This window comes from Leptonychotes weddellii, chromosome 2 (assembly GCF_054177405.1).
Source record: "Leptonychotes weddellii isolate Sample4059 chromosome 2, ASM5417740v2, whole genome shotgun sequence".
In the NCBI taxonomy this organism is placed as follows: domain Eukaryota; kingdom Metazoa; phylum Chordata; class Mammalia; order Carnivora; family Phocidae; genus Leptonychotes; species Leptonychotes weddellii.
Window position 1 is genome coordinate 116,369,929 of NC_138370.1, and position 19,323 is coordinate 116,389,251.

Sequence of the window (19,323 nt, forward strand, 5' to 3'; positions counted from 1 at the left end):
CACAATTTAATATTACATAATTTAATGTTCAAGTTTCACTAAATTTTAACAGTTTCATTGTTACCTCTTTCTTAAAGACATTTATATTATGTTTAACATATTAACTAGTAACCATGATCCATGAAACATTTCTATTGGAAATTCTGGATCAGGCTCTTTAAATATAATTGTATTATAATTCCAAATCCATTTCTTTAAATATATATATTAATTTTAATTGTTTCATGGGTCTCTTCCCCATTTATTTGAAGTGCTAAATTTTGCTTTTTAGCAAAATCAACTAAAATGTCTTGGAATGACAATAGAATAACTTTCTTTTATATAATTTCAGAAAGAAAAATAAAGCTGAAAAGTAATCCATATTTTCTTGAATCCTAAGTCTTTGCATGCAGCACTTCTCTACCTAGAACATCTTGCTCAATCCAAATTGCGATTTTTAGAATCTTACATGTACTTTGTAGGAGGAAGTTAAGTAACAAAATGAAACTTTATACCCTTCATTCATTTATAGAAAATTTTAATTCTTATAGGTTCTATTTTCTTTTTAAGGAAAAAGCCTAGATATTTGAAATAAAATACTGTATACATTTAATTTTAACCTCCAAATGCTAAGCCTACTAGTAAATATCTGAACTAGGAGATTTCCATTGTATAGCCTATACTTTTGTTCCCCAGCTCCAGTTGAGACGTTAACTGTAAAATGGATAAGGAGATGAGCAGAATGAGAATAACGCTGGGTATGCTTGATCCTCTGGTCCTGAAAGAATAGTCAGTGCTTTTTTAAGATTGTTTCTCCAAAACGATGCGAGTTAGGCTTTACTATGGTATGTTTAAAAAAAAAAAATCCGCAAACCTAAGAACAGTGATCTCGCCACAGTCCATCGTCGGGGTCAGTGCCAATTTGTTTAAGGTAGTATTTTATATGTTTTATTACATGGCATTCTTTCTGAGAGGAGGATGAGATTATTATAAGAAAAATATGGTAAACTGAGTTGCACTCTGCAAAATTATTCACCTAGAATAAAGGGCAATGTATTTAAAACATTATTGTCAATATTTTGGATGGATTTATAAAATGTATTAAATAGCTAACTTAAGAATAGCATTTCTCTTACTCTTCCCCAAAGACATTTTTTTTTAAATAGGCCACATGTGATCAACAGTGAAATGATGTAATTAGGACATGACTATTTGTGGCAATCATTCTTATGTGTTGGTATTAGAAGGATAGAGAAATATAGTTTTCTTATTCTTTTCTTCTCTCCTTCTGTCCCTTCACGCCTCAACTCCCTTCTCTTGACCCCTTTAGTGAGAATGTACCCCCTCAGTCATGAGAATGTAAGTACATTTTTATATTTCATTTATAGAATATCTAATACAAAAAAATTAGAAGGGAAACAATAATATTCTGGTTAGCAAAAGGTTATATCCAATAATAAGTAATTTTTTTGTCCAAAAGATTCATATCAGTACCACCCTTTATATTTTATTTTATTTTATTTTCTTAAAGATTTTATTTATTTATTTGACAGAGAGAGAGCGAGCGAGAGCAGGAACACAAGCAGAGGGAGCGCGGGAGAGGGAGAAGCAGGCTCCCCACTGAGCAGGGAGCCCAGTGTGGGGCTCGATCCCAGGACTGGACTCTGGGATCATGACCTGAGCATGGCAGACGCTTAACGACTGAGCCACCCAGGCGCCCCATCCCTTTATATTTTAAAGTATGTTTCTTTACAGATTTTATAAATTTCATAAGTGTTTTCATTCATATTACCTCTGTTAAATGAATAAAGAGTATTTAAAATAATTTGGATAGAGGAATTTATGGGAAAGTTAATAAGTGTCAGCAGGACGATTTCTTGCCTCTATCCACCTAACTATCTGTGTACCCATCCATAATACATTTATTATTCATGTCTGGTATGTTGGGTATGTGACAAACACTAAAAAGTTGAATGTAAAAAATATATCTATTTTTAAAAATCTATATGATAGTTTTATTTTTAAAATCTATAAGATCATCCTATTTTTTAAAAAAATACGTATGTCACTGACCTCAAGCTAGGTTCGATGTATAGAAATGGTGGAGCTGCCTGTTCCCTAGAGATACCCTCCCTAAATCCTAAGATGTTTTTACTATACCTGTGGTAGGTTGAGAAGTAGCCTCAGATGGGATCATGGTTATTGGCTGTTGACTGCAGGCTCACTCCTGGTGGAGAAGCTTCATGTGGATCCCTAGTGCATGTTTCTCTAGGTGATGAGAATGAGTCCTGTGGATTTGGGGTGGGTGGATGATAGTCAAAGGCCGAAACACAGACATTGGGTAAATGAACATACATTTTTACACAGAGTGCAAAAAGCTGTCAGAACATTATAAATTTTTATTTCCTTTATTACTGATGAGGTTGTGCAGCCTTTCCTATATTTGTGGTCATTCATTTGCCTTGTTCTGTGAAATGCCTATTTGTCTTTTGCCCTTTTTTTTTTTTTTTTATTGGGTGGTTTACTTTTCTCAGTGATTTGTAGCCATTCTTTATATATTTTAGATCAAATGCTTTTTTGTTCATTATAGTTATTGCAGAAATTTCATTCCCAATTTGTGCTTGTGTTTATTACTTTCTGTTGATTTTTCATGTACAGAAGTTGTTAATTTTGATAAGGTTCATCTTATGTGTGTAGTTTTTTTTTTTAAGACATTCTTCCTTACCCTGAGGTTATAAAGATATTTTCTAACATTTTCTTATAAATATTTTAAAAGTTTTGCTTTTCAAATTACTGTCTTAATTGCTTTAGTGGCAAGGGCAAGGCGAGTATAAGCTACTGATAGCAGAGCTAGGTGGCTGGAACAGAAGAGATTCGGGTGAGGTGGGGAATGTCTTGATAAATATTTATTTGAATCTGTGATCATGTTACCACCATGGAGATATGTTTAAATTGTTTTAAGATTAAGTAAGATCATGAACTATCCATGAGAGGTTCCCAGGCAGTAAAAAAAAAAATCTGAGGAGGCCATTTCAGGCAGAGGAAAGACCATGGGGAGAAAGCATGAAGGGTTTGAAACTCCATGGCATGTTCAGGGAACAGCAGTTAGGTGGTGTTCTATGAGCATAGAATGAGGGGAGGGATATTGCAGAAGACATAGCTGCAAAATTGGATACACAGCAGATTTTGAGAAACATTTTATGTCTTGCAAAGGGTTTTGACTCTATTCCACTGCACTTGTCACTTTTAAGGGAAGTTGTACCGATGTGTTAGGAATTTTAGAAAAATAAATATAGCCACACTGTGGAGGGTTGGTTATCTCACAGTGCCTTGCATATAGTGGGCACTTGCCATTGCTTAGAATCTAATAGAATATTTTCCCTATAATTAGCTGCACAGTCGGCAGTGCATTCTTTTGATTATTAGTGGTGAACTTTCAATCTTTTGAAAGGGTTTGATATTTAGTAATAGGCAGTTATTTGGAGGAAGTTTAGAAACTAAGGCAAATGAGCAAGCTGGGTGATTCCATTTTTGGTAAAACACGATAAATGATGACACTGATTTTTAGATACAGCTTATAAAATGCTCTGAAAGCAACTTTAAAGAGGAATTTTAAAAAGTATTTTGAACCATGTTAGCTTCGTTGTGTGGTGGGCAGAGAACAATTTATCTGAATCTATGAACTCTGAAAAGTATAGGGCTTCACAATGGAAAGCCTTATCACTGTATAATCAGTCTGTGAAGAAGCCAGCACGTACTTTCCCATTCTTACTGTCATGGATATCATTATTTTTTTTCATTTTTGTGACTTTACTGATACAGTTCTGCATCATCTTTTGCTTTGGTCATTTCCTTTTCGTCACTATCAGATCACAGAGTATCTTCCTGCCCATGCAGGAGTGATTTGTTACTGACGATGGTAAGCTGACTTCCTCTCTTGGATGTTCCTCGTCCTCAGGATTGTTGTTGATGCTTTGATTCCCTGTGGAAGATTCTGGCTTCCAGCCTTTTGTTCTGTCATCATCTGCTTACCAACCAACTCTGTTAGCAGTGATTTTGATCCCTTCTGCCCCTGCCTTCACATTCATAGTTCTTACTTTCTGAACTTGTATCAGTTTTCCCTGACTACTTTAAAAAAATACGTTTTGGGTTACCCAGCGCCTCTCACCAAAAATGTCATATGGTAATGGTTTACTTTTTCAAGTAATAAAATGGAACTTAAATAAACTGTAAAGAACAAAGTTGTCTCCTAAGACTTCTTGTTTTAAAATAAACAGAGAAGGAATTTAGAGAAAAATTCCCCCCTTTTTGGCCTATTTTAAATCACCTTAACTTACCTTTGGTTTGAGCTGCCTCTAGTTCATTCATCTTCTAAACTTTTATTGATCACTTTTTACTCATTTATCAATCATTTGTTGCCTGTCTCTTATTTGCCAGGTATTAACTATTGGGGGAGAAAGTTGAATACAACACAGTCTTTGCCTTCCATAATCTTATATTATTTGTCCAGTGTTGGAAAAAAACAAATAACAGTTACATAACATTGTGAGAAGTGCTATGATAAAGATAGGCACAGGATTGTATGGGGACAAAGAAGGGAGCATCTCTATCAAACTGGAAAATTGGGGAATGCTTTCTAGAAGAGGGACAGTTGACCTGAGATTTAAAGGATGATAAGTAATTAGGTAAATGCAGATAAGCTGGAGGGGGAAGGCCCCCACCCCCTCCCACCCCGCACACCCCCCCAGGAAAGGGTTCAGAGTGTGCTGAGGCACAGACGTGTGAAGGCGCATCAGGGAGACCTGTACCAGACAAGGTATGGGCAGAGAAAAGTTGGAAAGGTTTTAGATCTGTTTTCTTTTGTAATACATGCATTTAGTGCTACAAATTTCCCTCTCGCAACAGCTTTCACTGTATTTCATACATTTTGATGAGTCGTATTTTCATTTTGTTCAAAGTGTTTGTAAATTTTTCTTGACACTTCTTCCATGTGTTATTTAAAGGTGTATTATTTAATTTCAAGTATTTGGGGCTTTCCAGCTATCTTTTGTTACTGGTTTCTTGTTTAATTCCATTGTGATCTGAGGGCATACTTTGTATGATTTCTCTGCTTTTTAATTTGTTAAGGTGTATTTATGGCCCGGTGTGTGATCTATCTTGCACTTTGTACCATGTGAGTTTGAGAAGAATATGTATTCTCTTGTTGGATGGAACGTTCTACAAATATCAACTGTAGAGCCAGTTGATTGATAGTACTGTTCAGTAAACTATCTGTATTGATTTCCTGCACACTTGGTTGTCCTTTATTATAGGAGAGCTGTTGAAGTCTCAACTCTCTAACAGTGGATTTGTCTCTTTCTCCCTTTGGTTCTATCAATTTCTGTTTCATGTAGGTTGACACTCTCAGGCTCATGTATGTTAAGGATTGTAATGTCTTCTTGGAGAGTTGACCCTTTTGTCAGTATGTAATACACCTCTTTATCCCTGATATTTCTCGTATCCTTGCCAACACTTTTTATTTCTTATGTTTTTGGTTTTAGCCATTCTGACAGGTATTGGTGAGGATGTAGAAAAAGGGAATCCTCGTACACTGTTGGTGGGAGTGGAAGCTCCTGCAGCCACTGTGGAAAACAGTATGGAGAGTCCTCACAAAACCGAAAAACTGAATTACCCATATGATCCAGTAATTTCACTACTGGGTATTTACCCAAAGAAAACAAAACACTAATTTGAAAAGATATATGCACCTCTATGTTTATAGCAGCATTATTTACAATAGCCAAGATACGGAAGCAGCCCAGGTGTCCATCCATAGATGAATGGATAAAGGATGCATGTTTTATATATATACACAGTGGAATATTACTCAGCCATCAAAACAAATGAAATCTTGACATTTGCAACAACATGGTTGGAGCTAGAGGATATAATGCTAAGTGAAATAAGTCAGAGCAAGACAAATACCATATGATTTCACATATGTGTGGAATTTAAGAAACAAAACAAAGAAAAACAAAAACAAAAAATCCCCAGACTCTTAACTATAGAGAACAAACTGATGCTTACCAGAGGGGAAGTGGGTGGGGGATGGGCTAAACAGGTGATGGGGATCAAGAGTACACTAATCTTGATGAGCAGTGAGCAACATATAGAATTGTTGAATCACTGTGTTGTATACTTGACACTAATGCAACACTGTATGTTAATTATACTTGAATCAAAAAAATAATAAAATTTATTTTACCTTTATTCCTTCTCTGACATTCCTCCTTTTCTTATATAAATACAGTTTTCTAACCCGGATCATTTTTAGTAAAGACCACAGATTTAGGGAGTGAGAAAAGTAGATGGATTGAAAATTAGGATCTCAGAGTGCGATTTCACAATTTCAAATTTCAGAAATAGAGAAATTCCTATTGGGGGTAGGGGAGGGTATGGCCCTGAAAGTTTTGAGCTTGCTAATATGCATCTCACTCCTGAGGTCAGTCTCCCCTGCACTGTGCCATCCACTGAGGATACCGATAAATGATCACCGAGCTGAATGACTTGTACTAGAAGTTAGTGGAGGTGTGGGGAATGCAAAAATGTGTCAGTATTAGGTAATCATAAACTATAGAAGCATTGCGCTACAAATATTCTTTTGCAGATCTTATACAAAATTTGAAACAATTTGCATAAAAATATACTTTTAGAGAATGCTGGGGATTTCAGGTCAGCCTACAGAAGTTTGTTTATTCCATAATATAATTTAATTATACTATATTAATCATATCAAGTAATCTATCTGCTATTTAACTATTAAATTTGCCTTTGGGGCTCCCAAAACAGCAGTAGAAGCTGCTAGAAAGAGGGGTTCAGAGAGGTGTTAGGGAGATGTCAACAGTGGCTACTTGTACTTGGAAATCATATGTAAGTGAAATGTTCTTAAATGGAAGCGAGTTGCTTTTGACTTTGGAATATGCTTTTGTCTCTGAAGAGAGAAAATTAAGCACACCGAAAAGATGCTTTGAGAAGTTGTCTAGTTCAATGTATGTGTGGATGATGAGTGTACAGATGGGCTGGGAAGGATGAGGGGATATTGGGAATAGGTCTTAAGTAATTGTATTTTGCCATATAAATGAGGTGGCTGATCTTGTAATGTAGATGAAGCTAAAATCTGATAATGACTGTTCTGGTAAGACAAAAAACTTAATGCTTTAGCGGGTGGAAAAATTCTAATTCAGGACTATATCTATAGGTCTTTTGCCTTTTTTTTTTTTTTAAGATTTTATTTGCTTGAGAGAGAGAGTGGGAAAGAGATCACAAGCAGGGGGGAGGGGTGGAGGGAGAGGCAGACTCCCTGCTGAGCAGGGAGCCCGATGCGGGACAGGATCCCAGGACCCTGAGATCATGACCTGAGCAGAAGACAGACGCTTAACCGACTGAGCCACCCAGGCGCCCTAGGTCTTTTTCAAAGTATATATATGTTAGATTGTTGGGTGATAAACCCAGTGTGTTGGGAGCCTCTCCAAGATTTGCCCTTCACTCTTCAAAAGTGTAAGAAGTTCTGCTTTTGCTCTTCACAATGAAGAAGGTTTAAGAACAAAATAAAAACCTGAGAAATTACTTGTAGTTCTTTGAAGAAATTATAAGATTTCCCTTAGCCATGTGAGCTATTTATTTTTTCTCTTGTGGAATTAAGGGATTTTTTTTTTTTTTTTTTTTGGGAAAGCTATTTTAAGCTTTTGGCTGAGCTACTCAAAGGCAGCTAGTTACTTGACAAATATATTTTTAAAACTTAGGCTATTTACTTGTTTTATACCCTTCTGTAATTTAAATAATGGCAGACTCTTTAAAGAATTTTGGGTGGAGAAGGTTAAAGTATCTGGGATTTTCACGCATTAGCACAAGAGATTAGAATAAGAAATACTGTCTTGGGCTCATTGCAGTAATTATCTCATTCCTATTTAAATAACCCCCTGTTGGCACTGTGGCAGTACAAATACTTTTGTGAAACAAAGTAGGGTTTGTTATTAGAAAACTAGTTCCTATAGAGAATAATCTTTATAAATATTTTGAAAACCTCTAATAACACTATCCCCAAAATAATCATTCTGTGGTTTGTCATTATTATTATTATATTTTGCATATCTCTTTTATATTGCTTTAATAAGTCTCATATTGAGTATCTAACAAAGAAATAAATATTTTGCTTATCTTTTATCATTGGGTGAGCCTCTAAAACATAGTACTGTAAAGTCTTAAACTGTTTCTTTACTTGCTTAAATAACTAAAAATGTAAATGAAAAGGATTAAATGTTTCATGGTTAGGCTCAAAAGAAGAAAAAAGAATTATTGAATGTAACTAATGTGCTCGGCACTTAATAGAAATGAAGTTCTTTTATGTATGCATTACAGAAAGGCTGTGAGGAAAGATTTTACAGCTGAGAGAAACCCAAGATTCAAGGGGGTTCACCTGAAGTTACCTGTCTCATGTGGATATGTTTGTACAGGTTTGCCTGAAAAGTGCTTATTCTTTTTAGTCTCTCACTGCTGAAGAGTATTTTAAACATGGTAGTTCTTGGTCTGAACACTACTTTAAATATAAATATTGGAGTGGAGACAAAATAATGATCCAGCAATCTGATATGCTTAAGTGTTTCTTGCTAAGTAAGGAGAAAGGAGGAATCTGAATTTTTTCCATCACTGAGATTATCTGGGTAAACCCACTTAGCTGATTGATATATATCCTTTTGTATCAGATAAATATTAACTAACGATGGTACCATAGTTTCATTACGTATAGTTCATGTTTGTCGTTATGTGATCATGTGTTTTTTTTTTTTTAAATGACAGTTGATAAGTTTAGAATCTTAAAAATCAAAAAGGTTTATTTCCCATTCTACCTGCTATTTGGTGCTAAATAAATATGCTAGAGTTACAGTTTCCAAGAATTCTGTAATTTGAAACAGGCACGTGAGGGCTGCCTGGCTGGCTCAGTCAGTAGAGCAGGCAACTCTTGATTTCAGGGTTGTGAGTTCGAGCCCCACGTTGGTGTAAAGATGACTTAAAAATAAAATCTTAAAGGGGCACCTGGGTGGCTCAGATGGTTAAGCATCTGCCTTTGGCTCAGGTCATGATCCCAGGGTCCTGGGATGAGTCCGGACGCCGGCTCCCTGCTCTGCAGGGAGGATCCTGCTTCTCCCTCTGCCTGCCGCTCCCCCTGCTTGTGCTCTCTCTGTCAAATAAATAAATAAAATCTTTTTTTATTTATTTATTTGACAGAGAGAGAACAGCAGAGGCAGAGGGAGAAGCAGGTTCCCCACAGAGCAGGGAGCCCAATGTGGGGCTGGATCCCAGGACCCTGGGCTCATGACCTGAGCTGGAGGCAGATGCTTAACCAACTGAGCCACCCAAATGTCCCTAAATAAAATCTTAAAAAAATCTTAAAAAAAAAATGGCACGTGAATATGAGTAAGTGGGAGGGACACTTGACCAGGAGGTAGGAGGTCTGGATTTTCATCTAGTTCTTTATCACTGTGAGATTTTGAGCAAGTTGCTCTTGTCTCGAGGCCTTATATAAAGGTAGAGTTAATCTTCTCTTCCACCCACTTGCTTAAGGTAGAATGAAGAGTGAAGGAGGAGTCTGAAAGGGCTTTGAAACTCTAATATGGTGCAATAGTTGACTTTTTAAAAAATGACATAGACCCCTGGAAAGCTGGGATCTCTTATAAATTTTTTTGAGGTGTTAGAGGAACGGGAATCTCCTGAATCCTCTCCAGGACTGTCTAGATTATGAACTCTAGTTGTGGGCTAAGGGAAAAGAGCAGAGATAAGCATAATCTAAAATGTTAGCTAATTATCAAAAGTTTTATAATTTACTTCAAATTTTATTTTTGTTCTGGGGCTCTCCGGGACTATAAATAGTATATAGGTGATTTGAATATACTTGTTGAAATCCTTATAGTTGGAAGACTTACGTGTTTTCTGAGGATGAAATATGTTGTCATTTTATGGTTTAGAGGCTCTTTTTGGCCTTTGCCTGTGTGTCTAAGTACTCTTCCCTGGGATTGGGCCCCTTAGATACTGGTCACTCGGCCCAGAAGGAACCACTGGCAGGGCTCTAGGCCATGTCTTTCTACTCACCTGAGGTGAGTCACCTCATGGCCTCCTGTGGCATTCGGCTAGAGCGCATAAGCATGTACCAGTGGCCAAATATGCAATTCACTCAAAATTCTCAAGGGCAAGCATATTTAAGTTACCAGTTCTTCTTAGAGTTTTAAAAATCAGGAGACAGCTGTTTAGTAAGTAAAGCTCTAGCCTTGCAGTAATCTTTTCATTTCTTAAGAAATGACATTACTGGCTTATGTGGTTATGTGGCAAAATTAAAAAGTAATCTTCAGGTTATTCCTGCTTTTCTACAGATTAAAAAGCAAATTGCCTTTTATCCAAATTCTGTATATTCATAATCTCCTCCCAGCTTTCCTGGTTCCTTTAGTAAAATATCCTCTTTTTGTGTCTGAAATTAGCTAATTGCTGGCACAGTGAGTGGTGGTTGAAAAGGGCTGATGATGCTTTCTGAATGCTTAGTGTTATTGATTCTGGTACATTGTCTAACCCAGTGTTTGGTTGGTTGATTTCTTAACTGCAGTTCTAGCCAGGGATACATTTTACATTGTGATTGAGTATGCATGAATTACCTAAAATAAGTTTCATGAAATAATAATCACCCTTACTATATGTATTCCAATATCTTCTATTTCACTTTTTTTTTTTTTAATGCTCATCATGATCCACTAAATGAATTAACATGACCTGCCAAAGGGTTTCAAACTATAGTTTGAAAAAGTAGTCTTAAGGTATATGAAAATTTTTACTGTCTTAATGATTTGTAAAATACATTGGGATGTATTTGTTTTAATTTGCATGTTTTCAAACTATAACAAAGTAGGCTCTTCGAACAGGTACCTGAACTGTAATCCTTCATCTAGAAAAAAAATTAAATAATTAAAAATAGAAAACTTCATGTTTGGGGGGTAGGGTTTTTTGTTTCTTTGTTTTGTTTTGTTTTGGTTGTTTGGAGATGAGGGTGAACTTTCTATTCTTCATTCTTTTTACATATGCTCAGCTATTAAGCAACATATTAATAGTGAGATCTTTGGTCCATTTATTTGTTGAATTTCATATGACTAAATTGGAAACATTTGATGCTTGTCCAATTAATGTTTTACATTTAATGTTTTACATTTTATACAAATGGTGCCAAATCTAGTAGGACTATTGGGTGCCATGATTACTGATCTGTCACTTAGGGAGATTTATCACAATTAGCTTTGCCTCTCTACCTTTTCAATTTAAGGAAGTAGAAAAAGAAATGTTTTTTGACTTTTTATAAGCTCTTGACCTGGTCAGGATGATGACATTTTGACTGTGTGCGTATGAACATCTTCCCACAGAATTAGAAGTGTTTATCACTAACCAGCCAAGATGAACATGGTGAAGAGGATCATGGGGCGACCGAGGCAGGAGGAGTGCAGCCCCCAAGACAACGCCTTAGGACTGATGCACCTCCGCCGTCTCTTCACTGAGTTGTGCCATCCTCCCCGGCACATGACTCAGAAGGAACAAGAGGAGAAGCTGTACATGATGCTGCCAGTGTTTAACAGGGTAAGGCCACGTTGCCAAAGCCATGCCTCCTTCCAGGACTGGGTAGCACTGCAGGAATTTTAAGGTTATAGTAAATCACAGATAGGAAAAAATGATAGAATGAGTTTTTAAGAAGCTCGATGTTTTCATTCCTTCCTTTCAATTTGCTGTAAAGCCATGTGACTTTACCTGAGACTTGGTCAGAGTGAATTCCAGTTAGTTCTAACAGATAAAAGGAAGACTGAGTATTCTGTAAAATGTTCCTATAATGGTTGAGTTTTGGAAGAGGGATAGGTTATCAATTACCATTTGTTATTTCCATTATTTTTTTGAAATTATAGTTTATTGCACCATAGAATGTAATTGCCCAAGTATTTTGTACACGTTACAGAACCATCTCAGTTTGCTTTCTTGTTTGGCAGGTTTTCTGTAAGAGATTTTGAAAGAGGATAGTTATAGGCCCAAGAGAGTCTAAATAGAGTTAAAACCAATTTTGTCAAGTTGGTTACATGGGTAGCAGTCTTGGTGGGGATATTTAAAATAATTTTTATATTTTTATCAAAGGTGTACAAATACATAGTTTAAAAAGTCAGGTAGTTCCATAGGGCTTTTAGATGCCCCACTACTCTTCACTGCCAATTACTGCTCCTACTTTTAGCTTTTTCAGTACTGAAGGGCACCCCTTAAAAGAAAGTTGTCTAAAAGTCTGTGGGGATTGGGGAAGGGAAGTTTCCTTCAAGAATGTGATGTGGGGGTGCCTAGGTGGCTCAGTCAGTTGAACATCCGACTCTTGATTTTGGCTCAGGTCGTGATCTGGGGGTGGTGGGATCAAGCCCTGCATTGGGCTCCATGCGCAGCGAGGAGTCCACTTGAGATTCTCTCTCCCTCTGTCCTTCCCCCACTCACATGCGCACGCACTTTTTCTATGTAAATAGATAAATCTTAAAAAAAAAAAAAAAAGAATATGATGTGATTCTTGAGGCCTTAAAAGATAAGCATTAGCCCAATTGGAATTAACTGGACCAAATTAACCAAGAAGGTAATTAGAGTAAGAGGTTAAAGCATGAGTCAAGATAAAAGGCAACAGATATTTTAATATGTGCCAAAATCTGTAAGGAGTCCCAGAAGTTGATTTTATATTGAGGAGGAACAAAAAATAAGACTGTCAAGATTGATAGGAGGTACATCATGATGGGTTTGTATATTGTATTAGGAGTCAGTACTTTTTCCTGGAGGCATGCAGAGCCAATGAAGTATTTTAAGCAATAGAATTAGAGAGTAGAAGGGACCAAGGTAAGCTGTCTACTAGGTTTCTAATTTGGGAAAGTAATTGGGAATGTTTTTCCCAATTGCTGAGAAAGTTTAGATTCAGTTTGGATCATTGAGTCTGAACTATCTGCAAGCTTCCCAATCACTTGGGAAGCTTGCAGATAGTTCAGACTCAATGATCCAAACTGAATATACTTAGAAGCTCAGGTAGAAGATTTGGCTGGATATGTGCTTTGGGGACTCTGGCACAGATGGGGTAGTTGAAATCCTGGAAGGAGATGAGAGATTACTCAGGGCTTATACTGCCAGAAGAGCACTAGGCTAAGGATCAACCATGGAGAATATGAATGTCTAATGAAAGGAGGGGAACCCATGAAGGATACAGAATAGGAGCTGGTCCGTAGCAGTACAAAAAGAATCAGGAGAGGGGTGGTTATAGAGCTCAAAAGATAAATGTAAGAAGAGAGCGAGTACTACATTGTCAACACTACCATGTACCATAGAGAGACCCAGTAAGATGAGGACTGAAAAATGTTCATGAAATTTGCAAGTTTGTAGGTTACTAGAATGGCAGAGCCAGAAAACAGTGAGTTGAGGAGTGAATGGGAGATGAAAAGAGACAGTAGGTATATACTGGGCTTGTAGAAATTTGAAAGAAAAGAGAACAAAAGAGATTGATGGACATGAACTTGGTGATGAGAGGGGTTTTTTTGTGTGTGTGTTTCTAGTGTTTTTGCTTTGATTGTAAAGATGGAGATGCTGGCTAATAAAGAGAAGGGAAAAAACCAGCAGAAGAGGAAGTTTGGAAATTTTTAAGAGTGAAAATGATTGAGGGAGGAGAGCATGGAGTCAAATTATAGGAGTTGGGGGCAGGTGAGCCTTGAGCAGGAGAAAGATACTCCATCCTGGAGAAGAGCACATTTTGTTGGGTGTGAATATGATGTGTAGTTAGGTGGGATGTTGAATAAAATCTTGCTTGATATCCTCAATTTCTTGTAGTCATCAACAGAAGATGTGGTCTGTTAAGAGCCTTGGAGTAAGTTAGGGGACTTAAGGAAATTGTGATGATTTGGAATATTATGAAAGGGAATGAAAGAGAGAGTTGAAAGGGATGGTAAAAGAATTAAACGATATTGAGGGTCCAGTGAAGGTTGGAGATGATAAATTTGTGCTGGATCTTATCCATGTGGGTGTGTGATTTTCTTCTTGCAGGCACTCGGCAGCATGTGTGTGGAAGTAGAGGAGGCAGATAGATACATTATTTATTGGGATTGAGGTTTTGCTGGGCTGGTAAGGCAGAGGGGCAGGAGTGGAAGGAGAACAGTAAGAGAGATCAGTTCACATATCACCCATCAGGTAGAAGAGAAGAGCAGGTGCAAACATTAGTACATTTAGAGGATGTTCATTTTTTTAATCTATGATATAAGAGGCTGAGAATGGTGGAGGGAGGAGATGGTAGAGTACAAACATACGGAGAGGTGGGGAAAGGTTTAAAATAGCTGTTTTGAAAGTGAGAGAACTGATTTACGGACAAGCCATTTTTTCCCAAGCCCTGGTGAGGTTAACAGTCATTAATTTTTATTGGAATCAGTTCTGGGAAGTTGTTTCTTTTTTTAATCTTTTTATTTTTGTTTTACCTCAGTGTCACGATGTACTATTGCCTCCTGAATAGTTTGAGGTAATTTCCTTCTCTCAGACTTATGCACATTTACAAAGTGATGATAAAGTTCAGAATAGTTAGGGCAGTTATTCTCAGCTATTAACATAAATTAATAAGTAATATCCTGCATATGTGTCCCATGTATTTCATCAGTTAGGCTTCTACAGCCAATGCAAGTTAGGCTTAGACTGGAAGAATCATCTAAATATTTGTTGTTTTTTTTTGTAAAGTAGATTTGAGATGCTTTAGTGATTCTCTGTTGCTTAGACTGTGACTTAGTTCTCTTTTGTCATAAGTTGCATTATTCTTTCAAGTCAAAAGTTTTTAATTGCCTGAGTAAAAGCACATATATATATGCATTGCCTTATACCTCTAATACAGTGAATGATTTAAATATCATAAAGGTCAGTAAGCTCTTAACTAATGAAAAGATAGGAACTTATTTCTGTACCACTGTGACCAATTTAAAAAATACATAGTATTCACTGGATTGTCATTAACAAACTAAAATTATCCTTAGATAAGACATCCCATCCATTAAGTTTGAAATATATAGCTGTATTTATTCAGTGTTCAGCCATTTATACGTGAATATTCTCCACTGCTAAGAAAGAGCTTTGATGAGGGGCATCTGGATGGCTCAGTCAGTTAAGTGTCTGACTCTTGATTTTGACTGAGGTCATGATCTCAGGGTTGGGAGATCGAGTCCTGTGTCAGGCTCTGCGCTGGGGCGTGGAGCCTCCTTTTTTTTTTTTTTTTTTTTTAAAGATTTTATTATTTGACAGAGAGAGACACAGCGGGAGAGGGAACACAAGCAGGGGGAGTGGGAGAGGGAGAAGCAGGCTCCCCGCGGAGCAGGGAACCCGATGTGGGGCTCCATCCCAGGGCCCTGGGACCATGACCCAAGCCGAAGGCAGACGCTTAGACGCTTAATGACTGAGCCACCCAGGCGCCCCAGCGTGGAGCCTCCTAAAGGTTTTCTCTCTCTCTGTCTCTTCCCCCCCTTCCTCCCTCACTAAAAAGAAAAAGAAAGAGAAAGAGCTTTGATGAAAGAATAGCTCAGTATGGTTCTAGAGTTCCTACCATGATTGCTAAAAGTGAATCATACTATCAATTTTTGAGACTTTGTTTGATTCGTGCTAAATGGCAAATAAACCATATTGCTGTTAGACATGAGCATCTCTCTGCAGAATCGTTTTTAAAGAGTGCTCAGTAGTGTTATTACAGTTTGTGATTTTTGCCTTTAAGAGACCCAGGTTGAGAAATGACATGTGTCGAGTCCTTTTTCTGGGCCACAGCTCACGCTGAGGTCCTCAGTGGCCTCCTGTGGTCTTTGTCACAGTCCTGCAAGGAGACTGCTGCTGTCATCTGAGAGATGATGGTGGAGTCTGAGAATAATATTTTCTCAGCATTCTTAAAAGTGATGAACCATTTTAGTCTTAAGAACAAAAGCTTATTGACAAAATACTTGGCTTAAACTGTTAAAAATGAATAACATTTTACATTAAAAACTAACTGCCATTGTTAATTACCGTGGTATGTGTGTGTTTTAAAATATAATTTTACTAACTAGATCTTTTTTTAGAAACTCCCCTTGTTTTTGAATTACTTACATTTGAGAAGCACCTAAGTTGAATATGGTGTTTTTCTTTTTTTATCCCTTACAAGTGACCTTTACTTTCTAAATTGTTGGATATTGGACAGTGTAGCTTAGGTCTCTGCAACATAGGATTTGCTAAATTCACATGTGAAAGAGCTGTATTTTCTTACCCAGCTACTGGCAAAACTGGATAGTTGCAAGCCCCATGCAGAGTAGATGAGTGTGCATGTTCTCATGAGGCAGGCATATCCCAAAGGAGAGAAAGGGACTGAGCCTTCTCAGTTCCTTTTCTCTTGAGTTGGTGGTCCTTCTTAGAAACAAGGAGGATATACATGTTTTCCTAATCATTTATATTAATTAATAAGAAGACTCATTTACTATGAATAATGCAATTATATCTTCATTGTTAATTTTTTAAATCTGTTATGTATAGCAAATTATTCCAGGACTCCTGATGGTCAGTACCATGTAACTGAATTTTAAATATTACATATGTTTAGGAAACAAAAGACACCATTTTAGAAAACTTTGTAAAAATTCTAACCTCTCTTATCAGTCGTATTTAATTTTTATTTGAGTAGCTTTACTCAATTGAGCTTTTTTTTTTTAAAGATTTTATTTATTTGTCAGAGAGCGTGTGAGCATGAGCAGGGAGAGCATACAAGCAGAGGGAGAAGTAGGCTCCCCGCTGAGCAAGGAGCCGGGTGTGGGGACTCATCCCAGGACCCCCGGATCATGACCTGAGTCGAAGGCATATGCTTAACCAATTGAGTCACCCAGGCGTCCCTATATTGAGCTTCTGTGTTGTACATGGCATTAAATAACACTGTTAATTTGTTCTCCCTGAGTATGCCAAAAACATTTAGTTGAGGAAGTGCCAGAAAATTTTCTGTAATTCAGATGGATATTAAAAATGACTCTTCTGAAATCAAGTCTAACCATGCTGTTCCCCTCTTAAGGTGTAACTGTGTAAAGTGACAGTGATAGAGTTCATACAAAGTTTAACTGAGACAACATAGTACTGAGTGATTAAGAGCGTGGCTTGGAATGAGACAGACCTAATTTTGAATTCTGTCTCCACCACCTTTTGGCTTAAGTTGTTAAACTTCTCTAAACTTTAATTTCCTTATCTGTAAAATGAGGACACTATATAGGATTTTATGAGATTTAAATGTTATTAACATGTCAAGTATTTGCATAGTACTAGGCACATTATAAATGCTCCTTCCTTGGTAACTGTTATTTTTCTTGAATTTGGTAGATGGCATATTTGTTCCTCACTCTGTGTTTTGTTTTTTTTTAAGATTTTTATTTATTTATTGAGAGAGATAGTGATAGAGAGCATGAGAGGGAGAGAGTCAGAGGGAGAAGCAGACTCCCCGCTGAGCAGGGAGCCCGATGCGGGACTCGATCCCGGGACTTCAGGATCATGACCTGAGCCGAAGGCAGTCGCTTAACCAACTGAGCCACCCAGGCGCCCTGTTTTTTGTTTTTTTTTTTTAATCTGAGTTATGAATGTCACATAGATGTTGTAGAGTCATTTCTTTCCAGCTGCTTAGCTCTGTCCCTTGGCAAATGGGGAAATGGAGAACTAGAAAAATTTGACCAGTAGTGTCTGAGGGTGAGGAGAATCCAGTTCTCCTTGAACTCGCAGCTTCATGCTCCATCCTCTGTAGCACACATTTAAGCACAGGATTGAAGTGTTGTATATTTTCAAGTAATATCGCTATTTGTGGAAGGTGATTAAATATGTACCTAATATTTATAGATTTTTTTTTTTATTTATTCATTTGAGACACAGAGATATATAGAGAGAGAGAGAAAGCATGAGCAGGGGAGAGAGGCAGAGGGAGAGGGAGAAGCAGGCTCCTCGCTGAGCCAGGAGCCTGATGTGGGGCTCGATCCCAGGACCCTGGGATCATGACCTGAGCTGAAGGCAGACGCTTAACCATCTGAGCCACCCAGGTGCCCCCCTAATATTTATAGATTTAATTGTTGAAGTTAATCACAGAAAAATCTACTCTTTGCTACCTTATATATTCAGTATTATCTAAATGTCAGTTCATGTTTTAGTCCCTGTACCTCTCTAACCTTATCTTGCACACTTCCCATCTCATAAAATACATTCCAGTTGCACCAGCCTTTGGATTCCTCACCTACCCCAGACTCATGTCCACCTGGAGGTCTTAGCACACTCTTCTTGCTGCCCAGGCCCCTCTTTCTCTGGCACTCTGAATTGTATGATTTTGTCTCATCACACAGTGTCACTCCTTCATGCCAGTGTCGTCTCAGGGAGACCTTGGACAGCCTGTTGCCACAATAGGCATTCCCTTCCAGTTACCCTGCTTACTTCCTTTAGAACATATCACTAATGTAATTTCCGTTCTTAATTTGTTTCATGTTTGTCTCCTGTACTAAAATGTGAACTCCACACATGCAGGAATCCTCTTTGTTTCATTTACTTTTGTATTCACAACTCTCTATTTACCTTTGTATTCATCACTCCAGATACTGCCTGGCATATGTAGGAGATCAATAAATATTTATGAGTGAATAAATGAAAAGAATGAATCACTAGACTAAAAGTTGTTTGTGTCAAAGAAGCAATAGTTGTTCATTTCAAATTAGCAAACAGGACATAGCTCTTTTTCCGTTAATAGTATTTGGTCAGTTCAAGGAAGACATCTTTTGAAAAAAAGTTTCTCACGTCAATAAAGCAGTTTAATATCAGGATTTGTGTGAAAAGTTAGGTTTTTTTTTTTTTTTTTTTTTAAGAGAGCAGGGTGTGGGGGGCGGAGAGGGAGCAGAGGGAGAGAAAGAATCTTAGGCAGGCTCCACGTTCAGCGTGGAGCCCGATGCGGGGCTCAGTCTCCCAACCCTGAGATCATGACCTGAGCAGAAATCAGGGGTTGGACGTTTAACTGACTGAGCCACCCAGGCGCCCCAAGTTAGTTGCATTTTTAACAATTATTCACCTAGCATGAAGACTGCTTGAATAACCATATGCATATACTGTCTAAGAAATTATCTTTTTATTTTATGAAGTTGTCTTTATAACTCTTCAGAATAAAATAGCTCTTAATAATTCTTGGGAGCAAAATATATATTAATATATTCTGAGTAATAGGAATATTTGCCTGTTTTAAATTAGTTTGATGAAAGGTTTCATAATTGCCTTAGGAAAATACGC

General features: G+C 37.4%; 1 protein-coding gene across 9 annotated transcripts in view; it reads left to right on the forward strand.

The window, feature by feature from the left end:
• The window catches only part of WDFY3 (WD repeat and FYVE domain containing 3), a 261,467-nt gene that overhangs the window by 79,842 nt on the left and 162,302 nt on the right, over positions 1-19,323 (forward strand). For all 9 annotated transcript variants that reach the window (XM_081812198.1, XM_081812197.1, XM_081812195.1 and 6 more), the window contains one exon: positions 11,415-11,625. In XM_081812198.1, coding sequence (XP_081668324.1) covers positions 11,446-11,625 — 180 coding nt within the window. In that variant the 5' untranslated portion in view covers positions 11,415-11,445. The remainder of the gene's footprint in view (positions 1-11,414; positions 11,626-19,323) is intronic.